Genomic DNA, 19,729 nt, shown 5'->3' with positions numbered 1-19,729 from the left:
GCATGGTGGGCAGTGCCGCCATCAATCCCCTCCCCGTTTGCCTCCATTTGCTCGGCTATGGCGCCCTCATCCCCCTCCCCGTTCCTCTTTCTTCTGCTCATTGCTCTACTGTCAATCCGATGTGCAATTCCTAATCAATTTCTTGTGTATCAATCAGGGCTCATGTCTCAGGCGTTGTCATCTACCACTCGCACTAGGCGGTCTAGCATAGCTAGGGTTGCCCTGCAACCCGCACCCCTTGTTGTTGTTGCTGCAGCTCCTCTGCCCACGACCGTCGATCTAGAGACGCTGATTGATGATGTGAGCGGGTTGCCGTTGATTATGTGCCCAGATTGCAAGGATGTCAGGGTCTTTGCTGCCAATACCACGCAGTCTGGGTTGAACTTTGGAAAAAGATATTTCAAGTGCCCTAGGAAGAACTATCAAAATGTCAGTGTTATAATCATTTCAATCTTGTTTGAATGGGCATGCTTGAGAATGGTAGTGTTTTTAGCATTCAATTGATGTAGTGTATTGATTTTAATTTCCCTGTTGTTTAAATTTGGATGCAGGGGACATGTGCTAGGTATTGGTTTGAGGAAGAATATGTGGTGTTCCTTCTTGATAATGGTTATCTACCATCAGCTACTTCTACCATTGCACCAGCTTCGACAACTGAAGTTCCTGAGCTTGTTGGAAAAATTGATAGCTTAGAGCAGAGTCTGAACAAGGTGAAGGAAATGGTTGGCAAGAACAGGGAAGGCATGGGAAGCTGCATTTGTCTTGTCTGTGGTTGTCTGAATGTAACATTCCTGGTGCTGGCCATTCTTTTGGTTGTAATTGTAATGTTGAAGTAGGCAATGATGATGTAGCAGGACATGCTGTGAAGTGGGTTGGATATGTTTGCCACATTTGATATGCTTTTGGCTATGATGATGAGGTAGGCTAGCTAGGACATGTAGTGAACCTGCTGTCCAAGATGTATTTGTAGTTGGTATGAAAATATGGGCCTTCGTGCTCTTGGACTTCTCTTATGTAACCTATACATTTCTGATGTATGTTGGAAATAAAGATCCCTTTTGCTTATGATGATTTACTTGTGTGGAATGAATTTTTGGCAGCATGTTTGTAACTTCTAGGCTATACATTTTGTGACAAATTCTGTACATTCCATGATAGATTCTGGGCATTACATGACATTATCATGTGTCATGAAAACACAACAATCTGGGCACTATATATAACTTGCATCATGTGAATGAAGTCTGGGCACTATATATAACTTGCATCATGTGAATGAAATCTGGGCACTGTAACTTCCATCCACTGAAAACAGAGTCATTGCATATAAGGTCTTACAATTTCATAATTCAGATATAAATGTAGTAGCATAATTCAAATACAACAATATCAATAATAGAAAAGTTCATGGTTCACAAATCTCCAGAAATGCAAAGGTCAGTCATCATCACTGTCTTCTCCTGAAGTATTGCCTTCTTCAGGACTATGGTACTCAAGGTAGGTTTCATCTTCATCTTCATCATCGCCGTATGTTTCATCACCTTGAGTTGTATGTTTTTGTCGACGGATGCTCTCGACGAGGTCTCTACTAACAGGGCTGCCTGGTTCATTATCCATGCGCAACAAATCCATATCACGATGAATGTCTCCCACTGCGCCATCTCTTGATGAAGTATGCTCCTCTTGGTATGCCTCCTGACATCTCATCTGTACTTGTTCATGGATTGGTTGGTTTGTGTCGGTCTCTTCAACATCAAATATATGTCGGTGGCCAAATTCTTGTACCACTCGCCAACATGGACCTAACTTTGTATCTTCCAAGAAAAATACTTGTGAAGCATCAGTGGCTATAATGAAAGGATCATTCTTATACCATCGGCCTTGGCTATTTATGCTCTTGAAGTAACCATCATCTTTCAACTGGTATGTCTTTCCCTCTAGATTGTACCATTCACACCGTAATAAGATAACAGTTCTATGCCCTTTGCTGTTCTTACTGTAACTCAACTCAATAATGTCTGTGATTGTCCCATAGAAGTCAATTGTGTCACCACCGTGAGTACCTGTAGTTTTGATGGTGGAGTTCTGTGTCTTCTTGTGTTTGTCACGAGCCATAGTGTGGTACCGTACCCCATTGATTATGCAGGCTATGTATGAACGCACTCGCGGATCCGGCCGACATGCTAGTGAGTACAGGTCTTCATCAACATGTGTTGTGCCTTCATATTTCAATTTCGTAATCTGCAGGTTGTAAACATACAAAATTATTGAGTTTCAGAGTGTATTGTATCATAAATTATTAAGTCATGTTGTAGAAGCTGCACACACATGATTCTCAAACCATGCAGCGAATTATGTTGATATCATTTTTTCAACATCGTTGACCTCTTGTTGTTCTAATTCTGCCCTATACATGCTGCAAAGGAAGAAGATAGTTAGTCTTTTTGTGACACTTGTTTTGAATAAAGATGGCTCAAATGAAATTACATCAATTACTCACTCTTTGTATTCATCAACCTCTTCGCAGTTATTTAGAACAAACCAAACCATGGAGTCATAGTCTTTGTCTTCATAATGAAGTTTTGAAGCACCCAACAGGTTAACACCATGACCAAAAATAGAGTAACCATTGGGTGAGATGTTCTTTTCTCCATCCAAGTATCTTTCAGGCCTAGTGAACCTATTAATAATGTCACTGAAATATGTTGAGCACTGGGTCATACACTCATAGGCAGTGTATGCCTCTGCAATAGAACCTTCAGGTCTTGCTTTATTGCGGACGAAACGCTTAAAGGTGCCCAATCTTCTCTTAATGGGGTACATCCATCCATACTGCACCGGTCCCCTAAGGAGTGCCTCATTAGGTAAGTGAACTGCTAGGTGAACCATGACATCGAAGAATGCAGGAGGATAAATTTTCTCTAGCTTGCAAAGGATAAGCACAATATCTTCCTTCATTTGTTTTAGTGCATCAACCTTTAGAGTTTTTGAGCAAAGTTGTCTAAAAAACCTACCCAACTCAGCAATTACTTCATATACGTCTTTTCGCACCAAACCATGAAGGCCAGCTGGTAAAATATGCTACAGTAGTATATGACAGTCATGTGTTTTCAGCCCATGCATTGATCCTCCTCCCTCCATATTGACACATCTTGATATATTGGAGGCATAGCCATCTGGAAACTTAACATTGCTCACAAATTGCAAGAACTTCTTCTTTGCTTCTGGTGTTAGAACGTAACAAGCTCTTGGCTTTGAGGATGCAGCACCAGTGTCATCTAACAAATGAAGCTCTTTTCTTATACCTCTTTCTTCCAAATCTACTCTAGCAGCAATTGTGTCCTTTGTCTTGTTCGGAATATTAAGTAGAGTTGACAAAATGTTTTCACATATGTTTTTCTCTATGTGCATAACATCAAGGTTGTACTGTAGCTTCAATTTTGACCAGTATGGCAAATCATGCAAGCTAACCTTCAGATGCCATACTGGTTCTCCACCATGGCGTCGTTTTCTTGATTTCGGCTTATCTGGATTCTTGCCAGGAACATAGCAAACTTCATGCAACCTTGCCATAACCTCATCTGCACTAAATTTCCTTGGCTGCTCCCTATTTTCATGGTGGCCATTGAAAGATCTATTTTTCCTCCACGGATGGTTGTTTGGGAGGAAACGTCTATGGCCTATGAATCCAATTTTGTTGGTCAGACATTCGGAGCATGGATTCTCATCACAGTGCACACATGCGAAGTAACCCTTAGTGCTTCTGCCTGACATGGTACCTAATGCAGGGTAGTCATGGATTCCCCACAGAATCGCTGCACGCAGACTGAAGTCTTTCCTTCATATGCATCATAAGTAGGGACACCATTCCAAAGAGTTAGCATGTCTGCTATCAAAGGCTGCATGAACACATGGAAATCTTTGCCCAGTGATTTTTTGCCAGGAATTAGTAAAGCAAGCATGTAATTGGATTGGTCCATACACATCCATGGTGGAAAATTGTATGGAACCACTATCACTGGCCAGATGCTATATGAATTGGTCATCTGACCAAATGGGTTAAATCCATCAGTAGCAATGGCAAGCCTCAAACTGCGAGGATCATCTGCAAAAGACTTGAAAGTATCATCAAATTCTTTCTAAGCTTCTCCATCAGCAGGATGTCTCATTTCATTCTCAACTGCTACCCTCTTTTCCTTGTGCCATCTTGCATATTGTGCCCGCTGCTTTGAGATAAAAAGCCTTTGGAGGTGTGGAATTATTGGAAAGTAACGGAGGACCTTGTGAGGAACTTTCTTTTTGCCCTCCTTGTTCACTTTCCATCTTGTGAAGCCACAAACTAGGTAATGATCATCCTCTTCATGGTCTTTCCAAAATAAGGCACAGTCATACTTGCACACATGAATAGAAACATAACCAAAACCAAGCTTCTGAAGTAGAGCTTTCATTTCATTATAGGACTTAGGGAGGCCGGACACATTTTTGAATGATGTTGAAAGCAACTCAAGCATTGCATCAAACCCAGAATTTGTTATCCGATTGTACACTTTTATATGCAGCATTTTAATAATGAAACTTAGCCTAGACTCCTCGGTGCAACCTGGATAAAGTTCACGCTTTGCCTCTTCCATGATTTGCTTATATAAGTTGGCACCGATGCCATGGCTTGCTGCGGTGTACAGATCTTGAATCAAACCCTGAACTCCCCGTTCACTATCATCTAATATGACATCTTCAGCTTGTCCTTCATCATCAAGTGGAGCCTGGTCATTTCCATCCCATGACATATCTTCAGGTACAACAGGGAGTTCTCCATCTTGTACAACATCATTATCTCCCTCTCCATGGTGAATCCAACTTGTGTACATTTTAGAAATACCATTGATTTCTATATGCTCTTGTACCTCAGCTTGACTTTTATCTCTTTGGTTCAGGCATTTGCGGCATGGGCACTTGATTTCCTCATGAGGCCTATATCTAGCTCTGACATGTGCCATGAACTATTCAACACCATCCATATAGGCGGGAGTAAATGGCGCACTGTTATAAACCCAGCTCCTATCCATCTGGACAATGTAAGTGCCAAGAATTGAAAAATCATGATGTGGACAAATTATGTTTATGCTTCATATATGTTGAAAAATCAACCTTGAACAATGGCTGCCGAGCCTGGCAAGCAGATGGGCTAGGCTGCGAGGCTTCAACAGCTCCTCTGGCCGGCCAGAGATGCACCAGCTATGGTGGCCGGTGAGGCTTCAGCAGCTGGCCAGGCGCTGAGCAGGTGGCCAAGCGAGGAGCAGCCGACTGGCAACACGCTGGGACCTAAGAGGAGGAGCAGGCATCTAGGCGAGGGAGCAGTCGAGGTCAGCACGCTGGGACCTGAGAGGAGGAGTAGCTTCATGCGGTCGCCCCCTAGCACGCGCTCATCGAGCCCCAGCGAGGAGCACGTGGGGTACGGTGTCGCCGGCGAGGAGCAGGTGGGATAGGGGTCGCCGGCTATGGAGCAGGTGGGGGTGGTCGGCGAGGAGCAGGTGGCTAGATGTGGCCGGCCTCAACACATTTGCGTCTTAGCCAGTATGCTAAGTATGCCTTGGTACACACATGTGGCCCCTGCAAGTGGAGCAAAGTTTCTATGACAGGTGGGGCCTTCATGGTATTTAGGCCTTCATTGTGCAAAGCTCATTTCTTTTTTTGATCTTTGGCAAAAAATTGTAACTAGTATTACTCCCACATACATGCTCCAAATTTGATGTTTTTTTTCTAAAATTTTCTAAAATCATGATGTATCCATTAGTTGCATTGAGTTTGGTCATATTTGAATGTAACAAAAATTGAACACTAACAACTTTGAATTTCCAAAAAGTGATAAAAACAAACCACATTTAGACACTAAAAAATATTTCAAATGAAAAAGTCATGAATACAAAAGTTGAACAACTCATCAACATCTAAAAATTTTGTATAGACCATTTTTTCATATGACAAAGTGATTAAAACTTTGTTCTCAAATTCTGAGATAAGTAGAATTTGAGAACAAAGTTTTAATCACTTTGTCATATGAAAAAATGGTCTATACAAAATTTTTAGATGTTGATGAGTTGTTCAACTTTTGTATTCATGACTTTGTCATTTGGAATTACTTAGTACCTCAAATTTGAGTTTCAAGTTCAAAATTTTCCAAATTCAAAGTTTGAACTCTCTAAACAAAGTCAACTAAAAAATGTCAGAAATACAAATGGTAGATCTCGATGCGCTAAACAACTTTGTTTCTTACCATTTTTCCAGTTCGAATCATTTAGTACCCCAAAAATGTATTTGATTTCGTAATAATACTATTTCTATGACTGACATAGGGGCCCCACCGTGCCAGGACAGAACAATGCAAGTGCTGCATTCTGCCACCGACACAGCGGACCCACCACGTCAGACCAAAATTGGCTACCTCCACCGCCCACTCTCCCACGCGTTGGCTGTGACCGACAAATGGGCCCCAACATGCCTCCTGCTTGCCTAATCGAAATTTTTCCCCTCCTGCCTTATCCTCTTGGGCACCACAGTCCACTCCCGGTCTCAGTCCACTTAGCGCCGCCACATCGCCACACCGCCGCACCGCCGCCTACCAAGCCACCGCACCGCCGCCGCCACTCGTCCCCGACGCCGGAGGCCAGATCCATTCCCGGACTCCGTCAGCGCCGACGCCGGAGGCCGGAACCACCCCGACACCGGAGGCCAGATCCATAGCTCATGCTGCCCCGACGACATCCACGGCTCATAGGGCGCCCATCCACCACAGGGCGTGTGCTTACCGCTGCGGCTCCGCGCCACGTCGTCTGCCTCGCCGGCTAACCGCTGACACTTGGTGAGCCCGCTTGTAGCATCCTTGTTTTCACATCTTGGCAAACATCTTGCACTTGTAGCATCCTTGTTTTCACTTAGGTATTTACCTTACTAGGGCTTGTCTGCTTTCCACATTGTGTGCTAAAAGCACCTACTATTTGATTTGGATGTACTGAAGTAAGTTGCCCAGAATACTGTCAGTTGCTTATTGTTCCTGATATTGGTTAAGTTCACAACTAATTTGAAACTGTTATTTCAATTGGATTGGACAAGTCATCTGTAACTGAGTGAAGTATATGCTTTATATTTACTATAAGTACTAGTGAAATTCAACCTTGGGTGTCTGGTAGATGGTTGTTGTTTATTGGCTACGGGCAAAGTAATCTAGTTATAGTGTTTATCATAATATACTGAGATGGACATAAATCATGCATGACTGAAAACTGTTAGATGCACAAGAAAGATGAATGTACATAATTCTAATCTTGTTCTACCATTGCAATGTACATGTCTTCTACTAATTGAGTTGGAATGCACACGCTGTAGTTCTGTTTTTGCAAAAAATTATGAGTTGGAATGAAATGAAAGATGGATACATGTTGAGACATTGTTGTCATCTGTTAGTTGTTGAGACATTGTTGTCATCTATTAGTTGTTTCTTGTCACATTTACCTGCATAACCATGTTAGTTGAATTTACTTGATACTTTGCCTTCTTTCTACTATTTAACAGAGTACTTATGTGTTAATTATTTCTTCAACTCCTTTTACAGAAACTGAATCTAGTTTCTGCTCTTTCTATGTTTCATCGTACTAAGTAATAGAGGAAATGACAAAAACCATTTATGAGCAGAAGAGGGATGAGAATGTAAAGCATGTTCAGGAAGTTTTTAAGTCTTTCGGTATTCCAATCTTAGCTCAGTCTATTAGAGAAGTTATATCAAAAAAGGAAAAGGGCAGGGGGGATTCAGAATCTGACAATCCAGAATCTGACATTGAATATGACCCCTCCTCTGATGTTGATAAACAATCTGACACTGATGATGACTATGACGATGACCTCAATAATGAGGTCAATACCAAGGTGAGATGCATTACTAGGCCAACTAACAAGTTTATGGTATATCTATTTCAAACATATAGTTCATTGTACTTAATTATGCTACTTGACACTTCTTTGTTCATTACTAAGATGCATGTTTCTCTTGGCAGGTAGGAGCGATGGTTCCAGGAACTCGCCCTCAGAAGAAGCAAAAGGCAGCAATAATGGCGGCTGCCAACCAGCAAGAACTGCGGCCGCTAATAAAACTCACTAGGCAAAGTGCAGCCATGCCTTCGCCTGGAGGCCGTCCACCACCTAGGATAAGAAATCCCTTGCCTCCTAAGAACACTTCCAAAGCCAACCCTAAACCTATTGCCATCTCTAGTGCCAGCCAACTGCAAGGCCACCTCACACCAAACACCATGCCTTCGCTGCCTGGTGCTAACCCTGAGCATACTCCTAGACCCACTATTACCATGTCTCAGTCGAGGCAAATGACTCCCGCAACTAGTATTAACCAGCCAATCCCTACAGACACCTCGCCAGGTGGCCAGAGCTCTAGGCAAAGCAATGACATCAATGAGTCAGCTGAGCAATTTGATGCTGCTAATTCAGAGGATAATACATGTGAAGGAGAACCAAGTGATGACTTAGTTCTAGGTACACAATACATACTGCCAAGCATTTGTTTCTCCAATCATTATCTACAATTGTTACTGCTTTAATAACACATTTTGATCAATATTTGCTAATGCAGCGTGCCAAAAGAATGTACGCAAGAAAACCATGGGTCATGGCTTAGAGAAGATGATAAATAGAGGAAAGAAGTTGGCTATCCAGGTGGCTGAAGGGAAGAAAAGACCTGATGTACCACTTCAGGCAGCGAAGCTGGCATCAGAAACTGGTGTTGCCCTGAGAGACAACCTGCCTATCTTAACATCTTGGAAGCTATATCAAAAAGATGTGGGACCGGCACAAATAACAAAAGTGCTTGAGAAAGTGGCGGTAAGATAGCTATTTCACTCCAAATACTTCCTTTCATTACTCCACTACCATGTCAAAAATTGTGTCTAATATCTCATATGTGTGTCTGCAGTCAAGGTTGGATGTGGATATTAAGAACGAGGGACCAAGCAAAGCTGCATGCACTGATATCATCAAGAAGGGTGTAAGGCAGCAGAGGTATCACCTAAAAACGAAGTACTTTGACCCTACACTCACAATGGAACAGCTCTTGGCCAAACAACCTCCACCAAAGATGAAAAAAGAGGAGTGGGTAAAGCTGGTAGAGTACTGGTGTGACCCAAAGAATAAGGTCCATGCCTAAATTATCTCCTTTTGTTATTATGCAATGCAACCTGTGCATGTGAATGATAACTCTTTATTGCATTTGTGGTGCAGGAAAAATCTGCTAAGAATAAAGTTAACCGAGGCCAAGTGCAGCTGCACCAAAAGACTGGAGCTAGGTCATATATTGCCCATCGATACAGCCTGGTACAGATACTATGTCTTTTGTATAATTAGCTTGAAAGATGGGACATTTGTATCTTAGTAATTACCATGTGCTTGTGGACTATCAAGTTAGCACTTGCTCCACTTATTTCTGAGATGAGCTCTAATTTTGTATTTGATTGTGGCTTTGGCCCTTTGATTTCTGAGATGAGCTCTGATTTTGTAGTTGATTGTGGCTTTGGCCCTATGATTTCTGAGATGAGCTCCCATGTTCATAATATTTGCACTGTGCTGAGTGAGCTATAATCAGTAGGTGTTTATGCTCCAAATCTCTTAAGCTGACCATTTCAAACTGAAATCTGCAATACAAATTGTTATGTCATCAGAGATGCTCATCAACAGTAGTAGTAGGTGTTGATTAGGCCAAGTTATTCTTCTTGATCTGTCCAGGTTGGATTGATGCATAATCCTGAGTTGTTTTTCTCCAACTGTCAGAAATTAGTTGACTGTTAGTGATTGTATTTGTTGTTGGCATAAAAAATCTAGAGGCAAATACTTAGGCAAAAACTAGTATGATGTCTAGTGCATACATATTTTGGCATCTTGGTGTTTGGCATGTACATATAATTCATGGCTACTCTTATATCTTCTGCTTTTAACATGCTACAGAGGCCTAAGTACAACAACATGGAACCAGATGCTGTTGATTTCTTTGGGGAGTGCATGACTAGTCGCCAAAGTGGTCGTACTCCTCTTGCAGATGAAATATATGTAAGTTCCTAAATGATTGGATACATCTACTGTACTCAAGTAAATGCTTGCTTCTGTACTGTTCTATGGCCTTGTTATTAACTGCATTCATTTTATGTAGGAACAAATGGTGGCAGAGAAGGAAAGAGAGCCAGAAGAAGGAGAAGCACAAAAGTCTCCCTCCACTATTGTTGCTGAAAGTCTCAGCCACATCAGCCATTCATCCACCTTTCTTCCGAACATTGGTGTCCCTAGACTGTCGAAGACTGGCCAAGCCTCATCAACAGCAGCACAAGCACGCCTTCAAGCTGAGTTTGAGGCAAGACTTCAAGCTGAAAGAGATGAAGCTGCTAGGAAGCAGGAAGAATTTCAAGCACAGCTTCAAGCTCAGCAGGCCGCACTCCAAGAAAACCAAAGTTTGCTGCGCCAGACTCAAGAGGAAGTGAAGGGGATGAATACAAAGTTTGAAGAGACTAATGCACTGCTGCGAGCTGTCCTCAAACTTCAGAAAGATTGAGGTATGTATGAATGCAGTTTCACAGGATGAGGCTTTTGCCTATGTTATTGCTACCTAGCTAGAACTTACTTTGTGTGGTTGGAACTTTGTCAGTCCAATGTGCTATCTATTTATCTGTTATGCTGGTGACCTGAAACTATGTGGTGGAACAAGTGTGCTGGAACAATGTGTGGTAACCTGCAACCAGAAACTTATATGTATGCATGTTTGTGGATGATAACAATGTGTGGCTGGAACAAGTGTGTATGATTTATGACATGTGATGTCAATCATGTGGATGATGGCTTCAGTGCATTCTGTGGATGATGGATTGGATGATATATGTGTATTATGCTTTTGTGAGATGTGATGAAAGATCTGTGTCGTCACTGAATATGCATGCCACGCTCGTCATGAATGAAGACAACTTGTGACACCATACAGTCGTCTCAAAATGCATCAAACTACCATCCAAAACAAGACGAAATATAGTTGTCACAAAATATAAATTTGTATATATGACGCTATTGTGGCGTCGCAAAAACCCATCCAAACATGTCTTCCACCGAATCATTTTTGACAGCTCGTACATAAAGTGATGCGTTGACTATCCAATATGTGACGAGCACAGCCGTCATAAATGATAACTAATATGTGACGCTGGAAACACACCGTCACAAAAGGTCACCACATTTTGTGACGGTTCTCCATGGTATCGTCACGAGGTACATTATGTGACGGTCGTTATATGACGATCGGTGTGACGCTGTCTTTTCGTCATAAGATGCATTTTATGACAAATTATGTACTTACCGTGACAGTTTGCCTTTGTCATACAAAGCCCAAATTTTTGTAGTGAAGTGATTCTTACTTTTATTTAATAAACTCACTTCCATGCGTACATGTATATAATTATCCTCACATGTAACTTATATTTATATACAGATTCTAGATGTCAGAGCTCCAAAGAATAAAGACACCAGTGTTGGCTTCATTGATCCTTATATCATATTTAAAACTGATATTATTGTCAAGGAGCAATGGGTATCTGAAGCACAGAAGAATATCATGAGGTTCTTCGTGAAGCAGCACGACAAGACAACAATACTTTTCCCGTACAACTTTGAGTAAGTGTTAATAATAATGTAGTGTACACATTTTATGTAATATCAATACAACTTATATGCATGTACGTGTATGTATAAACCAATGCAGGTTTCACTGGATACTCATTATCATTGAGTTAAACTCAAGTCGGTTAGTAATCTTGGATTCGTTGAGAAAAGAGTGGGCACTATACCAAGATATGATAGACATTATCCAGGGGTAATTTCGATCTCTCACGCACAACTATTATTGAATAGACTTTGCTATAATTTATTAACGATCGTACATTATTGGTCGCACAGGGTTTGGAAAGAGTTTATTCGGCAACACCGCAAGGATTGCAAGGCACCACTTAATGTAGTTGAAATACCAGTAAGTTATACTATATATACTTCTCCACGTGTTTAATTACTATATCGTACTTCAATTTACGTGTGAGATGATGAGAATAATCTTCTTCTCGTACAGTGGTGTTTGCGGCAGCAACCAGGTAATAACTTGTGTGGATACTACGTTTGTGAATTTATCACTGCACACATAAGAAGAACTCCTGAAGATGTCCTCAGAGTACGTATATATCAATTTTGTATTTATTTTTAAATGAATATATATATATATATATATATATATGTATATGTATTAATACTTTTCCTTTTATTTCAAATGCAAGACTGAATGGTTAAAACAAAGAGTCATGCAAAAAGACCATCTGAAAGCAGTTCAAGAGTCAATAGCAGGATTTCTTCTAGAAAAAGTGCTAAATCCCAACGGCGAGTTCTACTTTGATCCTAAGGAATAAATGATGTAAATTAAATATTTATTGATATCATTATTTTCAAGAACAAGATTATGAAAGTGTTGTATATATACATATATATCTATAATATATATAGTTTCATACTTTATTCGAATATAATAATGCTCGAGATGAGAATCGGATGTAATTATATGCGTGCGTATATTTATATTAGCAGCGTAGAATACACACATAAAAACATATTATATATTAAACAAATATGTGTAACTAAACTGAAAACAAATTAAACAAAAAAAAAGAAAAAAAAAGGAACCTTTAGTCCCGGTTGGGGCTACCAACCGGGACTAAAGGGTGTGGCCACGTTTGCTCGTCTAGAGGGCCTTTAGTCCCGGTTGGTATCGATGACCCAGGACTGAAGGTTCCACCTTTAGTCCTGGGATCGTTGTCCCGGTGTGGTAACCGGGACTAAAGGCCGTTACCGCCCGGGACAACAAGGCCATCCTGTAGTAGTGTAGTATCTGCAGAAAATAGCACTGTCCTCTGACATTTGCCATTCGTTGTTCTTGTGTTATCTGCGTTCTTGTGTTTGTTCTTCATTACCTCTGATCTTTAGGTTAGCCACTGTATATAGGGCTGTGATTTGCATGCTCTAAAACCTACAGAGTATTAGGAGTAGATGTCACCTTGACATGGAGATAGATCCCGGTCACATGGACAAAGAAAGCAGTAGCTGAGACAATGACATGGATAGAGGCTCTCAAGCTTCGGCTGCCACCTGCAATGTATGCACCCATAAGCCCAAACAAGTCGAATATCATGGCTGCATGCAGTGCGTTTCGTGTAAGTAGGGCTTTAATCTGGAACATCAAGATGACAACTACCGATGCCACGAAAGTAGTCGAGTTGTAGTAGAAGGAGATGTAGCGCTTATTATTGGTGTTAAAAGTATTGGGTCGCCAGCATTGTGCCCATGGGAGCCGGAGCTGGACTGTGGAAGCGCAGCATAAGAACGGATGATGGGCACATCAATAGGCCAATGTGGGGTGCATGCATGCATGTGGTGTTCGTGTTTATAGTCATAGTGTAGTATTTTTTTTTTCATAATAAATCAACCATAAAAATCAACGTAATCAACTTATAGACCAGCCTAATAGAGCCGACATAGACTAGCAAGTCTCGCACGATACCCAACTTTGGTAATTGGTGGCGTCACGCGGTCAGGATCCCACGGATAAAGCCAACTAGCCACGCCACGCCACGCGCCAAGGCATCCAGCTGCCACGTTTGCAGGCCGACCAGCAACCAGAATACCAATAGCTGCCTAGTCTTCTCCCCCCGACCACGGCGCACGCTTCGGCCGGCCGGCGTCACCGTCACCTGACGACACCCGAGAAAGCATAAAGGCTACGACGGCCGCCGCACCAAACGGAGACACGCCCCACAGCCCCCACTGGCCACTGCTCCCCGTCCCAGGGTCTCCAGAGTCCAGGCACCCCCACATTCCCACTGCACGAAGCCACGAACAGCATGGCCCAGGGGATGATGCCCGAGGCTGGCACGGCCGCCGGAGCGCGCGGGGACCTCGAGGACCGCGCGCGTCCGCGTCCGGAGGCGATGCCGAGCGCGTACGGCGGGATCGAAGCGGGCCGCCTGGTGGTGCGAGCCAAGCCGCTGCCCTCCGGCGCAGGCTACTACCAGCCCTTTGCCGTCGTCCGTTTCGAGGACCTGCCGGAGGAACTCCGTCGGCAGATAGCCAGCGCTAGCGGCCACGGTGCCGGTGCCGCCGCGCGGCCTCCCAGCGCCGCACCGGTGGCGGCGCCCCTGCGTGGCGAAGGCGAAGGCGACGCGCGGCGGTACCACGCCGCGCACCCCGTCGACGTCGTGCCGGAGGAGGGACTCCGCGGCCAGCTGCCCGGATTGGTTTCCTCCGGGACCAACGACGAGCCGACCGTCAAATTCGCCGGCGACGGAAACAGCGACGCCGTCAAGGACTACTCCGAGTCCGAGCGCCTCATCCTGCGGGTACAAGCTCTACCTGCCGGTCGGAACAGAGCAACGTGCTGCGCCTGATCGTTTGTCTTTTCTTTCGTAGCTCATGGAGGAGGACGGCACGGTGGTGGTGCACCTGGACGCGTCAAGGCTCCAGGTGCTCGGCGACAAGGAGGGAAGCCTGTTCCAGAAGGAGAAAGGTTTATCGCACGCTTGGATGGGCCACTCTGGCGACGAGGTACGCGCCGCCCACGGCTATATGGGCGCGTTCTACGACAACAGCCTCCTGACGCGCGAGAACGCCGCGCCCGTCGTCGCGCTCCTCCTCGGCAACGACCACATCGCTGGACCGCGCGCGCTCGACAGCTGCTCCGACGACCTCGCGTCGGACGCGGTGCCTTTCGTCACCGAGCAGGGCGTCTACTACTACGACGTGCTCCTGCCGCCTGAGAACGTCGTGCCCGCCGCGGAGGCGTTACGCGCCCCGCGTTCCCATACTTACGCCGTGCAGGTGATCTGGGCTTGTGCACGTGCAGTTTCTCGAGACGCCACGCAACAGCGTTCAATTGCCGCTGCCTCTGTTTTCAGTGGAGCAGAGCTCAGTCCTGGCCGCTCACCTGACCTTTGAACGGACGCGCAGGTCTCGGTCGACGCGGCCGCGGGCGGCAAGGCCGGGGATCCGACTGCGGTCGGTGTGAAGGCAGCCGGCGCGGACGACGGACACGAGCATGGCGGCAGCCTCTCAGCTGTGTTGGGCATCGTCGTTGCCTCCTCAGCTGCCACTGCACTCGCCGCCAGCACTGTCGGCCCAGCGACGGCGTTCGGGCTGTTCGCGGCCCTTGTCGGCGGTCTTTCCCTGGCTATGGCCAGCGTTCGCGGCCAGTAGGATGCACCGGGATGGTCGGATGGATGGATGGATGGCCACTGTTGGATTGTTGACCTTTCGCCAGTCAAACTAGTATGGAATAACAACGACCATAGTCAGGAATGCGTTTTTTTTGTTTTGTAGGTGGTGTACTGCGTCGTCTCTGTTTCCGCATTTCGCTCTGTGTTTGTGTCGTGATATTTTTGGGGCCTGTCCATATGGAATTGGGGCGTTTGCCTACTGGACCATCTCTGGCCAACCCTCTAAGTAGGCTTACCGAAGCTACCTTACCACGTTTCTTCGTCTCGTCGAGGGGCCGAAGCATGTCTACAGCCAAGCCCAGCGGGCCTCTCCGATTTGAGTGGCCTGACGGAGGCATCCCTATGGCCAGCCGCATCAGCGATTCCCCTCATCCCGTCAGCGGACAGAGAGCTCCAAGCCTCCAACCCTGCCACCACCACGCTGTTGTCGCCATCTGCCATTCTGCCCCCGCGCGGCATGAGCGAGCTTGCCGCCGTGCACCCGCGGCTTAACATCTCCAGCGCGGGCGTCAATAAGGCCTCGGCGTTGCGCGCGCAGCGACGTGTTGAAGGGATTTTTTTTATTATTTTAACACTTTTTAAAACTAATTTTAAATTTATTTGTTTTTTTTAACTAACACTTTTGGCCGCGCCTATTGCCATAGCGCGGCGGGTGGCTGACGTGGCGACGACCAGAAATACTGACTGGTGACGTGGTAGGGCCTGCCGCGCCATCGATCTTGTCGCGGCAGTGCCGCGCCCTGATTCGTTGCGCGGTAGAGCCGAATAAAAGCCCCGCGGTCAGTCCCGCCTGCCCGAGAAGCAAGCTCGCTTGCCCGCGACCGCCCGTGCCAGCCGTCGGCAGGGCCTGCCCGCCGCCGAGCACACTGGCTGCCGCGCCACGAACGCCGGCACGCCATGGCCGCCCGCTGCAGCCGCCGCACCCGCACGCCGACGCGCCACCCCCTCCGGCTACGCACGGTGGCTGCCCGCCGCTCCCGATGAGGCCAGCGCCCGCGCCTCCCGGCCCGGTCTAGCGCGCCACCGTCGCGAGGACGAGCGCCGTTGCCGCGAGGTACTCCCCTAGTGTATTTGTTGATTGAATCGACATTGTTAGTATAGTAAATTAGTAAAATAAATAAAGTTAGTATAATTAGTAAAGTATAGTTAGTAAAGTCAGTTAGTTTAGTTAGTATAGGTAATACAGTAAGTTAGTATAGATAGTAAAGTTAGGTAGTTTAGTTAGTACAGCTAGTGAGTCTAGTTATATATTGGATTTAGTCTAATTAGTTGTTGTAGTTAGCCTTGTATAGATGTTAATATTAGATTAGTTAGTATAGTTATAGTTAGAATATGTAATAATATTACTATGGACATTACGTACCACGATTTCGACGACTTGATGAAGTTTCTTGAAATGCTTTTGCAGATGTATTGTTGTGTTAGAGTTTTATACGGAGGAAGTGTTAGGAGAGAAGATGGTATGTTTGAGGATATGGAAGAAGAATTGGAATGGTTTGATGAACCTCCTAGCTTCAACGACCTTTGTGCCCGTTTGAATGCGAAGTTTGGCGGTGATTTCACACTGACGGAGAGGTTTGATACTGGGAAGACTAGGGCACACTATGTCCTCATGCCCTTGCACGACCCTGCTCACTGGTCCCGCTACACTAGGGTGCTCCAAGGTTCCAATGTGCCCATGGCTGAGATGGTGGTGAAGAATGGGTACATGATGTAGGGTGTTCAAGACGACCTATCCATCGATGGTGTTGGAGGCAATGAACAAGAATTAGAGGTCAGAGGGGAAGCAACTCAGGATAATATGAATTTGGATGGTCAGTTGACGCAGGAGCAGTTTCATTCAACTGTAGTAGGCTGTATAAGCAATGACTTCGATGTGAATGAGTTCGAACGGGAAGAGGAGGAGCAGGAGGAGGAGGACAAGATCGGTGATGTAGTTAGTAGTGATTCAGACGATTCTGATGATGACCAAGGAGGTACAAATGCTATGCCAACACCGGTTGATGCCATGCCAGTACCGGTTCATACTATGCCATTACCAGTACCAACTGAGGTTTTGCATGGTATCCAAGCTCAGGGTAGACTAGTCACAGATTTGGCAACAAATGATACCCCCTATGATTCATGGGCCAGAATTAGCGAAGCGCAACAGTATGTTCCACCACCACCTTACACAGCGACTGAGCTTGAGCAACTAAGGTCGATGAACGTACCTTTCAGGGGTGTTCCGACCTATAGGGACGTCAGCATGACGAATATGGCTGTTTATGACACCGGTCTCCAAATGTGTAGGAAATCATTGTATGACCATGAGAAAGAAACCATTAGGAAGGGGATGATATTCAATACTATGTCAGAGATGAAGCTCTTCCTTCAGGACTATGTTGTGTACCACCATAGGCTGTACACCATCACTCATTCGGACCAGGAGTTGAGGTACCACATGATATGCAAAAACGGTTGTATGTGGAGGTTAAATGCACGAAAGAGATAGAGTGATGGCAAGTGGAGGATAAGTAAAGTTGTCGAACCTCACACTTGCCTATCAAATAGGGGGAAGGAAAATCATCAGCAGTTCACTGCACGTTACCTTGCCCATCGTATATTGGGGCTCGTTGATGACAATAACAACATTTTGGTGTCTTCTTTACAACAGTCCATATCTGGATTCGTTAAGTACGATGTGAAGTACGGAATGGCTTGGCGTGCTAAGCAAATTGTCCTGGCGATTCGATGGGGTAGTTGGGAGGAAGCGTACAATAGGGTGCCCCGCATCTTATGTACAATGCATTACTACAACCCTAGCTTGAAATGGTTTGTGGACACCGGAGGGATGTGTTTTTGGGACCCGTTGAGGCATGTCCTCTATCGTGTGTTCTGGTCATTCGCGCAAACGGAACATGCATTCCAGTTTTATCGGCCAGTCGTACTTGTTGATGGCACTTTCCTAACAGGAAAGTATAGGGGCACCTTGATGATGGCTACTGCTGTTGATCCTGAGGACCAGATAGTACCCATGGCTTTTGCTTTGGCAGAGGGAGAGAACAATGAATTGTGGTCATGGTTCATGCGGCTTCTACGTGTACAAGTGCTTGGCCCATCTCGCACTATATGTTTGATCTTGGATCATCACCCAGGGCTTCTTAATGCTGTAGCTGAGCATATAGATGGGTTCTCGCCTCTAGTGCATAGATGGTGCATGAGACACTTTGCCATTAATTTCTAGCGATGTCAGCAGAAGCAGGAGGTATGTGATAAGGTAAAGGCTCTATGTTGTGTACGTACAGAGCACCAGTTGAAGGAGACAAAGAGAGAACTAGACAAGATGGTAAATGAAGCGGGAAAGGCCTGGTTAGAGGCGCAGATGGAACAGAAGGCTCAGTGGGTGTTAGCATATGATGAGGGGGGTTTTAGGTATGGCATCATGACCACTAACTCCTCGGAGTCCTTGAACCGTGTTTTCACCGGAGTTCGATCGTTGCCTGTGTCTAGAATTGTTGAGTTCTCCTTTCATAAGTGCAACGAATATTTTGTGAAGAGGTGGGAACTTGCGTAGATGAATATAGCTGAGCAGGGGTGTTTTGGAAAGGCCAGAGCTGAACATTAAAAGGAGGCCGAGGAATTGGCAAGCAGCACACCGCCGAGCCGTATGGACCCCACCGCCATATCTTTAGTGTATGAGGCAAGGGTGGCACAAGCTTGGGCGGTGAACGTTATGGTGGACGAAACTACTGAGTTGATCTTGAAAAGGTAGAGTGCAGTTGCAACGTCCCTCAGATCATGCATGCCCCTTGCTCTCATATGATCATGGCCTACAGGGTTTCGCGGGTATAGCTATGAGGATCTGCCATATATGTCACCCTTGTATCTCTGTTCGAACACCGTTAGTATTTGGGAGATGAGCTTCGAGCCATACCTCGACCCGATACAGTGGCCACCTTATAATGGTTATGACTACGTGCCACATCTGGATCTAATGAAGGCAGGGAAGGGTAGGAGGAAGAAGAAGCGACTCAAGGGGGACATGGACGCTATGTGAGGGTACGGTGAAGACATGTACGGCGGGGGAGACTTCAACGAGACCCGTGGCAGGAATCTTTGCTCCGTTTGTAAAGAATCTGGTCACAAGGCTAGCAGGCATAGAAGACGAGGGCAGCATGTGCTTTCATATTGTGTTCGTATTGCATAACAAGTAGTTCAAATTTTACAGTGCTACATAATGTTAATTTGAATATTGTTAATTTGAATACTCTAACCCTTTGTTTATCAATTTGTAACAGGATGGCCCCTCCCACGCCGCACCAGATGTACCCCGTTCTTGAGGTGGAGTACGACGACCCCCTTCTTCCACCAGACGACGATGTTTCCAAGAGGCGTTCGAGGGATCCTTACAT

At 45.2% G+C, this 19,729-nt stretch overlaps 2 protein-coding genes across 2 annotated transcripts; one reads left to right on the top strand and one right to left on the bottom strand.

Annotated features, from left to right (window-relative positions):
* Positions 1–1,437: 1,437 nt before the first annotated feature.
* LOC136499580 (uncharacterized) lies at positions 1,438–3,774 on the bottom strand. The gene is made up of 2 exons (XM_066495182.1): positions 3,199–3,774; positions 1,438–2,241 (listed from the first exon to the last, which is right to left on the bottom strand). Exons 1-2 carry the CDS (start codon positions 3,772–3,774, stop codon positions 1,438–1,440), a joined length of 1,380 nt encoding a protein of 459 aa, XP_066351279.1.
* Positions 3,775–13,878: 10,104 nt separating this feature from the next.
* On the top strand, positions 13,879–15,621 carry LOC136501614 (uncharacterized). The gene is made up of 3 exons (XM_066497133.1): positions 13,879–14,462; positions 14,533–14,940; positions 15,070–15,621. Exons 1-3 carry the CDS (start codon positions 13,968–13,970, stop codon positions 15,313–15,315), a joined length of 1,149 nt encoding a protein of 382 aa, XP_066353230.1. The 5' UTR covers positions 13,879–13,967; the 3' UTR covers positions 15,316–15,621.
* Positions 15,622–19,729: the final 4,108 nt, after the last annotated feature.

The sequence above is a fragment of the Miscanthus floridulus genome, chromosome 13, assembly GCF_019320115.1.
Source record: "Miscanthus floridulus cultivar M001 chromosome 13, ASM1932011v1, whole genome shotgun sequence".
Taxonomy (NCBI): Eukaryota; Viridiplantae; Streptophyta; class Magnoliopsida; order Poales; family Poaceae; genus Miscanthus; species Miscanthus floridulus.
Note: the sequence above shows the minus strand (reverse complement) of the source record. Positions and strands in the feature narration are given on the sequence as shown.

Excerpts from the sequence above, each read along its gene's own strand:
- LOC136501614 (XM_066497133.1), top strand. The coding sequence starts at position 13,968 with ATGGCCCAGGGGATGATGCCCGAGGCTGGCACGGCCGCCGGAGCGCGC. Across the intron at positions 14,463-14,532 it reads CCGAGCGCCTCATCCTGCGG|CTCATGGAGGAGGACGGCAC; the intron begins GTACAAGCTCTA and ends TTTCTTTCGTAG. Across the intron at positions 14,941-15,069 it reads CCCATACTTACGCCGTGCAG|GTCTCGGTCGACGCGGCCGC; the intron begins GTGATCTGGGCT and ends ACGGACGCGCAG.
- LOC136499580 (XM_066495182.1), bottom strand. The coding sequence starts at position 3,774 with ATGTCAGGCAGAAGCACTAAGGGTTACTTCGCATGTGTGCACTGTGAT. Across the intron at positions 2,242-3,198 it reads AGAAGAAGTTCTTGCAATTT|ATTACGAAATTGAAATATGA; the intron begins GTGAGCAATGTT and ends TACAACCTGCAG.